Source organism: Alosa pseudoharengus, unplaced genomic scaffold (genome assembly GCF_046254945.1).
Source record: "Alosa pseudoharengus isolate Yale_2024_CS ecotype anadromous, Long Island Sound unplaced genomic scaffold, YU_APseudo_1.1 YU_APseudo_1.1_scf_5, whole genome shotgun sequence".
Taxonomy (NCBI): Eukaryota; Metazoa; Chordata; class Actinopteri; order Clupeiformes; family Clupeidae; genus Alosa; species Alosa pseudoharengus.
In genome coordinates, this window is record NW_027468837.1 from 16,034,438 (window position 1) to 16,045,063 (window position 10,626).

Consider the following 10,626-nt stretch of genomic DNA (forward strand, 5'->3'; position numbering starts at 1 on the left):
GTATGGCGGTAGAGGTGGCGATGGTGGTGGTGACGGGGGCTTTTGTGTGGACAAGAAGAGGTCCAGATGGTCCATTGAGGGCCAGGGCATGGTCCATTGAGTGGCGGTGGATCAGTGGCAGCGGGGAGGAGTGCACGCTCAATGGGACTGAAGTGTGGGAAAGAGGCGCAGGTCTGAGCTCTCACACATTCCACACCGGAGAGGGGCTCCTCTGGCCTTGCTGAGCCACTCTGGCAGCTGGCTTCAGTGTGCCCCTGTGTGTATGTGTGTGTGTGTGTGTGTGTGTGTGTGAGGGGGGACTCATTAGAAGGCCAAGTCTTCCCCCCCTTTTGAATGAAGAGAATATCCATGCTGGAATGCGATCAGTCCCTAACAATGTGCCCACCCTCGTGTTCCCCCCTTCTCTGTAGTCGGCATGGTTTGTCATTCGTGAGTCACTGGTGAGAAATGTTTAGTTTGAGGGATGAGGCAGCAATGAAACAAAGGCAAGTGGAGTGAAGATTTCCCTCCAAAAATGCCCAAGCATCTGGCTAGCGAGCAGAGCTATTACCATGACAACTTCAACTTGTAATCAAAGCATCTTGGGTTCTAATGGCATAAGTTTAAATTAAAACGATAAGCAAGTAAAAAAAAAAAAAAAACATCACTTTAACGTGTGTGTGTGTGTGGTATGGGTGACATTCATCATAAACACATCATTTTCAGCAGCAGAGTATATTGTTTATGACCCCACTCCCAGCTGACTCATCTTAATTGTAGCATTAAGCACACCTGTTCTGAAGGACAGGTGAACCCAAATTAGAACAATGGTCTTGAACTTTCCTAAAAAGTTCCCAGCCCTACTGCCTTACAGTTAACAGTGGGCCAGTAGCAGATGTTGAGGCACATGTGTGGTTAATGAGAGGCAAAAGCGGGTGGGATGGGGTGGTGGGGGCTTGAAGAGTAAGCAGCCAGAGCAGGTGATGTGTTTGAGAGCGACGCAGTAGGAACACACACGCGCCCCACAGTCCAGAGCTGCAGCGGATCTCTGCCGCTGCTTCAAAGTGTGTGTGTGCTTGAACGCCTGGCTGTGTGTATGTGGGAGAGAGAGAGAGAGAAAGAGTGTGTGTGTGTGTGTGTTTGGGGGCGTGAGGGATTCTATTGACTGGAGGACGTGTGAGCAGGATCCTGCCTGAGTTTCCCACACTATCCATTTATTACCCAGTATTCCCTAGGGGGAAGTGGGGGCCTCCAACAATGGAAGTGTGCCTTCCTCAAGGGGACAGGATAATTGTGTTCAATTGACATGCACAATGTGAGCATTCGTGTGACTGTGTTTGTGTGTGTGTGTGTGTGTGTGTGTGTATGTGTGTGAATTTGAAAACATTTCACTATATATTGAACAATTTCCACATTAATCGTCACAAAACTAAATCTTATTTTTTTATATCTGTCATTCATAAAAAGAGCTTGTGTGACAGACATAAAAATAAAATATACACAAGCACAATCTATTCACCATGAGCTATTCATGCAATTTTTTTATTTCCAGGTATAGAGTACCCTGTATGTGCAATGCTGCCTTGGTAATCAGCCATTATGCCCACCACCCATGTGCAGACTGTTTATTTGTCAGAGAGAGGTTTCCCAGGTAATAAAAGCAGTGTAACGGCCTGCTTGTGTTTAGGCTGTGCTATGGCTATCGCAAAAGTCTGGTCCCTCTGCTTTTGGCTGTAAGGCCAGTTAAGCATGAAATAATTGATGCCTCTGCCATTGTTGTGGCCGCCTCACCCACTGGCCTGGGAGTGTGGGAAACCTAATCTTGCCTGGGACTCATGCCTTTGTAATGCTAATGAGGTCCTATAAATAGGGGAGAGGGAGCCACCCTCAGCTCACAGATTGCTTGCCTTCCTCTGAGGAGAACACCTCTCTCTCTCTCTCGCTCTTGCTCTCTTGCTATCTACAAGAATGGCTCCCATCATCAGCATGGACTTTGCCAACCCAAAGCTTTCCAACAAGGAAAAGCATAAAGTAAGTAATGCTTCTAGTACTTTGAAATAACTTGATCATGCCTTTTATTGAATACATGTGCTTTGATCCTGTGCCCAAGAAACTAATCAAACGTTTTGCTCTTCCTCAACTTTAGCTGAGAAAACCAGTTGTGGAGAAGATGCGTAGAGATCGCATCAACAGCAGCATTGAGCAGCTCAAGGCCATGCTGGAAAAGGAGTTCCACAAGCAGGACCCCAACACTAAGCTGGAGAAAGCTGACATCCTTGAGATGACAGTGGCCTTCCTGAAGCAGCAGCTGCAGTCCCAAAGCTCGGCCCCCCAGCAGGCCCACAGCGACGGCTACTCCCAGTGCTGGAGGGAGACCCTGCACTTCCTCTCCATCAACTCCAAGGTGGACACCAGCCTCCTGCGTCTCAGCCAGTCCAGTCCACCTCGGGCTGCCAGAGACTTACCGCTGTCTCCTGTCACTCCGAAACAGAACCAGATGTCACTGAAGCAGGGCGCTGTCACACAGAAGCCAGTCTGGAGACCCTGGTAGACAAAAACTCATTCAGACTCTCATGTGAACCTGATGGATGTTGCGTACCATCATGGTGTAGGAAATGTATATTTCCAAATGTTTAACGTATCTACTTCTGTTCATGTTGAATTACAATAAGAAGTTGTGTGTTGATGTTTCTCTTAAAGAGAAGCTAAATGCTTAATTGTCACTTCATGTTGAAGTATTTCTTTTTGAAAATAATGGATTTGCCATGCATTTAATTTAAAATGCAACTAAATATCCATAGCCTATTTTGGCCGAAGCATATAATGTTCCATGTGTTTTCATGTTGAAGATCATGTTGACAATTGAATTGTTACTCAGAATCAGAGTCTCGTGTACAGTTCCCTTGAACCTTGATTATATTTGATCATTTTGTGTGGACTATAAAGGTGTCCCTCTTTCATTTTATACCACAATGGTATTGAGCATTTTAGACACTGTGTGTCTGCATTTGCCACTTAATAAATACTATAAATCTTATTTTCCCTATACCTTCTGTCTTCATTTTTTGCAATTAAAATCCCAGGTGAGGTAGACTGTGAGGTAGAGGCCACTACTCACTTCACATTGGGGGAATCAGGGTAATGACAGCAGTGTTTCTGGTGTAAAATTGAGGTAATGGACATAGACATTGACATAGAAATACTATTAAACTTCATATCAATAAGCTACTACTGACCATTTTTAATAGCAAAACTCTGAAAATATTCAGTATTTTCACACGCACACACACACACACACACACACACACACAAACACACATCTACATATTTGTTGCACCTGTTTTTTTTTTGTTATTCTTATTTTATATATTGACTGTTGTTATTTGTTATTTAATCAAAATAGCAGGTGGTGTAGTCAACTAGTTAATAATTATCACTTTAAAGATGTCCACAAATGCCATGAATTCATTATATTATGGGGATGTCATTGTAGTCAAAGTAATCATAATAGCATAATAGTCTTTCATGGTGTGAAATGCCTCTCAAATACAATATGAGTAATTCAGGTTTATTCCAAGGTGAAAATGGGTGGGGGTGAATTGGCCAGACAAAGTGCTACCTAAATGGCAATAAAATGAGTAGTAAACTAGCAGTTTGTAGCACACGAGGCCGTTCTTTTCATGCTTTTATCAGAGAGCCTGGGTCCCAAGCTCTAACCGCTTTCCCACACTCCTTAGCCAATCACAGAGCAGCTTGCGAGACCTGATAACATCAATGGCTTAGAGTCAGACAGACCTGTGTGGACGAGCTGGGGGGTGAAGTGGGGAGTGTGTGTGTGTGTGTGTGTGTGTGTGTGGGGGGGGGGGGGGGGGGGTGGAGTGTGTCGGCAGGAGGATGGGAGGTAGGGGGTGCCAGTGTACTTAGGGTGTGCCAGCCCCTAATCCTCAAACACACACACACACACACACACACACACACACAAACACACACACACACACACACACACACACACACACTCTACCCCCGGCACCTACCTCCTCGCACACCTCCACCCCAGACCACAGGCTTTCAGCGGCAGTAAAAGCCTCATCATCGCACAAGCAAGATGTCATCCCACCACACTCCGAAGGCTTAGCAGGTCATGGCTTCAGGCTTGGGAAGAAACAATCCTCACCTACACATGCTGAATGTGTGAGAAAAAGACAAGATCAATAGCCTACTACATACAAGTATAAGAAGGACAGAATAAAAGCCTCTCTTACTCTGTATGTAGGCATACTTCAGAAAACCGACAGCAAGCAGTATGGATGTGAATGAGTCATAGAGTGATTCTTCACAGAAGATTGTCGCCATCCCCCTCTTTTTAAACGATAATTCCTAATTGCATGGACGACTGTTAATTAATATACAATTTAATATTTGAAAGCACAAGATAAATGATGTTTCAAAAAAGCAACAAGTGGAGTCTTTTTCCCTGGGGACCGATTAGAGGGGAAGCCCAGAGAAGAGAGGGGTCAGAATTCACACTAGCGTGTCTAATGGATAATTTAGTGCGGCACACTTCCTTTGTGCTGGTGATGAAAGGGAAGCTTGAGTCTGGAGTGTGGGAAATCCTGGGAGAAGCCGGCTCCACACATGTGACAGTCAACACAGGCCTCTCTCCCACAGGCTTCACCAGCTGTTTGATGAAACCGGACCTGACAGCACACTGCCGTGCCTGTTGCACTGTGGGAATGGTGGACAAACACGGGTCCGGCATGTTGACGGTCTATCTCTCTCTCTCTCTCTCTCTGTCTCTCTCACACACACACTTAGTTATGCACTGATGCACATACACATGCCCCCACCCCACCAACACATACACACACACACACACGTCCATGCACCCACCCCCCACACACACACACTCCTACACACGCACACACAAACATACACACATACGCATACACCAAACACACACACACACACACACACACACACACACACACACACACACACACCACACACAAACATACACTCACACACACACAGGGACTGCTCGCTATCAGGTAACCTTTTTGTGGTGTAAGCCAGTAAAACATACTTTTTAAATTAGCAGATAATTTGAAGTGACTGCAATAAAGAGCAGTATTGTGTTTTTCTTTTCTGCAATTTTCTTTTTTATTTCAACTATTTTCTATAATTCTATGTACAGTATTTCCTGTACCAATAAAAGGGTGGGCAATGTAAACTATTGTAATGCTTCAATGCCCATACAGAGCTGAAAAGTATTGTGATTTGGCCAGTCAGATTCCTTAACATTTTCTCTTGTTATTGGAGTATATTATAGAGAACAGATTTCCAATGTGAAATTCAGACTATAAAAATACATTTATTGTAAATTCCAAATAACATATTCCAGTGTACATTACAAATGTCAATTAAAGACTGAAGTCTTAAAAGATGCTACAGGCACCTATAATAAATCCTTCACAGAAGGTAAACACATTTTAAACAAGTTGTTCAAAGTATATTTTCAAATACAGACAAATTACAGTAACTCCACAGGAATCACATGCTAGAGTCAGAGAAGAGCAATAGCACAATCTTCATCTTCAAGATGTACAGCAATTGAAAGGTCACACACATGCCTTACTGACAGATGTCATACAAATGCTTCTTTATAAGTGCAGACTTATTGGACATTTCACACCATTCATGTCCATTTCTATTATAACAGGTATGTTGGGTTGTCTTGATCAGATTTACATGAGCTCGAGCAGTTTCTTTACCAGGGCCTCCAGACTGACTTCTGTGTGACTGCTCCTTGCTTCACTGGTGTTTGGCTGCGTTTGATAGAGATGACTGGAGATGCTGGAGAGAAACTCCTGGGAGCATTCAGGATGCTGTGGCAGTGGCTGAGACGCAGGGGTGCGGAGTCCACGTTGGAGTTGACAGACAGGAGATGCAACGTCTCCCGCCAGCACTGGGAGTAGCCGTCGCTGTGGGCCCGCTGGGGGGCCGAGCTTTGGGACTGCAGCTGCTGCTTCATGAAGGCCACTGTCATCTCCAGGATGTCAGCTTTCTCCAGCTTAGTGTTGGGGTCCTGCTTGTGGAACTCCTTCTCCAGCATGGCCTTGAGCTGCTCAATGCTGCTGTTGATGCGATCTCTGCGCATCTTCTCCACAACTGGTTTTCTCATCTAAAATTGAGGTAGAAGAACAGTTGATTAGAATCTAATTCCACTACATGAAACATGTTTAACTCCTTTTAAAGTGTTTTCTATGCAAACAAACCAACACTGGAAAACGTGCACCCAATCTAACTTACACAAGAACACATAAATAAAACAATACTTACTCTGTGTTTCTCCTTGTTGGAGAGTTTAGAGTTGGTCAAGCCAGAGCTGATAGGTGCCATTCTAGCAGAGAGAGTGAGCGTGTGTGTTGTCAGAAGGCAACTGGTCTGTCATGAGGCACACTGCCCTATTTATAGGACCTCATTAGCATTACAAAGGCATGAGTCCTGGGCAACATTAGATTTCCCACACTCCCAGGCCAGTGGGTGAGGCGGCCACAACAACTCAAATCAAAATTACACACATTCCTCAATAAATCTGTGTGACTGCAAATACGCCCCCCAACACACACAAACACAGACCCCCCATTCACTATTTAGCCACAAACTGATGTAGTATAGTGTTAGTGGGGAAACATATTTCTTGTTGATCACACGATTGAATGCTATTTCCACATTTCATTTCTGTGAAAAGATGCCACTTGTTATTTTATAAAATCATGATGCAGAATTAGAGATGTCTCCATGAAAGACATTTCCCTGGATAACCTGTAATTAAGCAGACAAACACAGATGTAGGCTATGGGGGTTGTGGACACAGAAGTCGTTTTATGGGAACCTCTCTGCTGCTGATAAGCTTCTTGCAGATGGTGAATAGATGAGAGAGAGAGACCTGTCTTATCAGCACAGGCCTTCTGTTTACAAAGCACGTTTATGACTGCTGTTTATTTCAGAATATCTCAATAGTCTCATCCTAAGACTTAACAACACTAGAGTGACCACTGAGGTCATGTTAACTGTCACATGGTGAATTAGACACTCTGTCAGAGGCTAGCCTACATGCATAACCATTTAATACGTTCTGTAATGTGTATATGGGTTTTTATGCAGATTAAAGTAGCCTGTGTATGCGCAAAAGACGCTGAGATAAAATAGCCCCACCACATGGGAATTGTAGATGGTGACGTCTGGCAAAACACCTCTGCCTTGTATCCTTTTTATTTGTTGAAAGCGTGTGGCGAGGTTTCCCATGACTGTCTCACATCTAGCGCTTTTACAGCATTGAGATCAAAGGTCTGAAGCGTGGCTGAGAAACTTTATCATCCCGCCATAACGGGTGGCAGCCCGCGCTGTCTGTCCCAGCAGGTGTTAGGTGTGCTTCCCAGTGGCTCGTGTCATTGTTTTCTCACGCTGACAGAGGAAGCAGTCCCACGCGTTTTAGGAGAGCCGGAGAAAATCATAAAACATATATTGCCACCATTGGCTGCAATTCAGTGGTTGGTTGAGACTGTGGGAACATCCAAGGTGTTGCGAATCAGAGTGTTGTTCAGAAGTATAAATGCCTCGCTCAGACATCACAGACACAAGCAACAGCAAGAAAGCGCTTCGACCATGGCATCATATGAGTGCAACAGAGACTTTCCAGTCGAGATAATTCCCTCTTCATGCGCAAGACATAGCATTAAGGTAACCTAAATATCCTTGAATATTTAAATTGTCTGTTGAAGTTTTTGCATTATACTCTGGCTGTATTCAAAAGCTAAGGTTGTATTCAAATATTAACGACAGGCTACTTATTTCCTTTATTTCAGTGTCGCAAAATAATTGTGGAGAAAATACGACGAGACCGAATCAACAACAGCATCGAGGAGCTGAGGACATTACTTCAAACAAACCAAACAAACCAGTGTCCAGAGCAGCCCAGCGCCAGACTCGAGAAAGCTGACATTTTGGAGATGGCTGTGCAATTCCTGAGGGAACAAGCATCTTCAAAATCAAATGAAAGCTATCAAAGTGGTTTTTCGCACTGTCTGCAAGAAACACTCCGTCACCTGTCTTTGCACGCACCACTGCAACCTGCGGAGAGGGAGCAGATTAAACGTTTTTATGTTCATCAGCGGACCAGCATGCACACGCGTCTGTCAACGGAGCCCCGCGCCCAGTTCTGCAAGCCATCAAAGCGACATTCAACATTAAGAGCGCGGAAATCTTTGTGGAGACCATGGTAAAATGCACCACGAAAATGGTCTATCCCACTGGACTTTGGGGTCCGACATTAGTTTAAAGAGTTAAACTACATATGAAAATGATTTTCTCCGGCAATTCACATTTAGTCTACATTAGCCTATGTGTGTGATGAGCAATGAGGTATTGACTGAATTCTCTCAATTAAGCGTAATTGCCTTTCGTAAAGGCGTTGTGTGACATGATGTACCCCCAAGATCAAATTCAACAATGATTGTTTTCAAATCATGTTGTATTGATGACACTTATTAAACATTCCTTGTATTTAATCATTTGTTTGCTGTGTATGGACTTCCTGAAAAATGTATAACAAATAATGTTACACGAATGTGTTAAAGAACTGTTATTACAGGAATCTTACAGTATTTTGGGACACACTATAGGAGTAGCCTATAGGTAGCCTACACAATAGAACTACTATAAATCAGTAGTTCTTTACTACAAGGTCTTACACAATCCACATTTCACATTAGGATAAAACATGAAGATCTAAGTTTAAAGCAAAGTGTGTGTGTGTGAGAGAGAGAAAATTAGGATTTTTTGTTGGCCTTTTTAATTATGACACCCAAGTGGCAATTTAATAGACTTCTGACAAAGGAAATTGTGATTGACACAAACGTTTATTTGGTTTATAGCATATCTCAGTGAGAAATTCCATGCCAAAAGAGCATCATATGAGAGGCTTGGCAAATATTGAGGCAATATGTAACATCTTGATCACTCTTAACAGAGTATGGTAGGAAACACCTCTTTAACCAGAGGAAAGATTATAGTTTTACATACAAGTATGACCAAACCAGTAATCACATTGTGATTGAAGAGCTACACACATCATGTGGGAAACGCACACTTAGCATGTGTAGGATGACACTTAATATAAGTGGCAACCTAAACATGAAAACAGAGGTGAAAACACAACATGAAATACACAGCATCTTCATAGAAGATGGCATGCATATAACAAGAAGGACAAATCCCAAGAAAGAGATATATTCATAACTGCATGAAGTTTGTATGTGCATTATACCAATGTGGTGTGCAAATGTAATTTGTTGTAAACAGACAGTATTGACAATGGTTTTAGCCAGTTTTTCTCAGAAAACAAATGAATGTTCAAAAAAACGTCCTTTTAAACAGAAATTTGCATACAAATATCATTACATATGGTGACATATTCATAGAATATTTACTTTTCAGAAGATGTTTTGGATAAAATATCATCTGAGACGTATACTTTATAAAAAATATAAAGAAACTTTTGATGAACAAAAGCACTGAGCATTAATATACACCAGTTAGCCAGATCTCAGCCTGAAGGATTCGATGAGAGCCTCCAGGAGGCGCTTTTGGGTGCACTCTTCTCCTTTTTTGGGCAGACTGCACTAAAGCTGTCTGTTGGCACCGGGTGCTCTCTTGCCTGTAGACATCACAAGTTGCTTGCAGAAATGGGAGCCATTTAGGAAGCACTCTTCCACTGGACTGTGTTCCGTCTTCACCAGGAAAGGAAGATGCTCTCGGGTGGAGAATCCAAGAGAAACAGGCCCTCACAGAGTCAAGGAGCTTTTGGTGAATTACAGACCAATCCTTCATCTCCAGGTCTGCTCAAGAACTCTGAGCCTCAGGGTTACGGGGTTGAGCTGTTGTAGATCTATTCGTGCATCTTCAATCGCTTGATCATTCAGCTGTGACAGAAAAAATGACACAGTAAATTAATTTGTTCGTCACATTACAAAACTATATCTTGTCATAACAAAGAGCAATGCAATCAAGTGTTCATTTGTAAATTTAAATTACCTTGTGAGGCAAAAGGTGCTCCTTTGGGACAGTGGTCTTGGAATTGGTTTTTGGCATCATGGCTTATCTTGTCTGCAGATCTCTCAATTTGGAATGAATCTGATCAGCACTGGCTTCATGTCCTCTATTTATACTCCTAGATCTCCATATGAATGTGTGGGTCTTGGGCTGGTTGGAGTTTCTCACAGTCAGCAGCCAATGGCTGAGCTGCAGAGGACAATGAGGAGTATGGAGCTGCCACATGCTGGATTCTCCCATTGCTGGGGCACAATGGTCAAACCTCAGGGGAACAGGTGCTGGGTTGGGGGTGATGGAGAGAGACCCACAGACCCACTGTGTGGATGTGGGAAAGGACTGACCCTGTGAGGAGAGTTAATCTGCTGCCTGATGTTGGGGTCACTGCAGCAGAGTCTAAGGATTCTCTTGATTTCTCTTTAAAGCATTCTTTTTCCCCCATAAATATTGCTTAGAAATTTTAAAAGCACTTTAACAAGACATTTCCTGATATTTTAACATGCTAGCCTACTTTTAACCAATTGGAAAGTACCATTA

The 10,626-nt window shown here is 43.2% G+C and overlaps 2 protein-coding genes across 2 annotated transcripts; one reads left to right on the plus strand and one right to left on the minus strand.

Annotated features, from left to right (window-relative positions):
• The first annotated feature begins 1,896 nt into the window (after positions 1-1,896).
• Positions 1,897-2,984, plus strand: LOC143104466 (transcription factor HES-5-like). The gene is made up of 2 exons (XM_076268553.1): positions 1,897-2,010; positions 2,126-2,984. Exons 1-2 carry the CDS (start codon positions 1,948-1,950, stop codon positions 2,528-2,530), a joined length of 468 nt encoding a protein of 155 aa, XP_076124668.1. The 5' UTR covers positions 1,897-1,947; the 3' UTR covers positions 2,531-2,984.
• Positions 2,985-5,378: 2,394 nt separating this feature from the next.
• LOC143104465 (transcription factor HES-5-like) lies at positions 5,379-8,117 on the minus strand. The gene is made up of 2 exons (XM_076268552.1): positions 6,319-8,117; positions 5,379-6,160 (listed from the first exon to the last, which is right to left on the minus strand). Exons 1-2 carry the CDS (start codon positions 6,376-6,378, stop codon positions 5,747-5,749), a joined length of 474 nt encoding a protein of 157 aa, XP_076124667.1. The 5' UTR covers positions 6,379-8,117; the 3' UTR covers positions 5,379-5,746.
• Positions 8,118-10,626: the final 2,509 nt, after the last annotated feature.

Bases quoted from the DNA above. Each gene is read 5' to 3' on its own strand.
- LOC143104465 (XM_076268552.1), bottom strand. From the start codon at position 6,378: ATGGCACCTATCAGCTCTGGCTTGACCAACTCTAAACTCTCCAACAAG. The intron at 6,161-6,318 runs GTAAGTATTGTT...CCTCAATTTTAG, and splicing joins CCAACAAGGAGAAACACAGA to ATGAGAAAACCAGTTGTGGA.
- LOC143104466 (XM_076268553.1), top strand. From the start codon at position 1,948: ATGGCTCCCATCATCAGCATGGACTTTGCCAACCCAAAGCTTTCCAAC. The intron at 2,011-2,125 runs GTAAGTAATGCT...CCTCAACTTTAG, and splicing joins CCAACAAGGAAAAGCATAAA to CTGAGAAAACCAGTTGTGGA.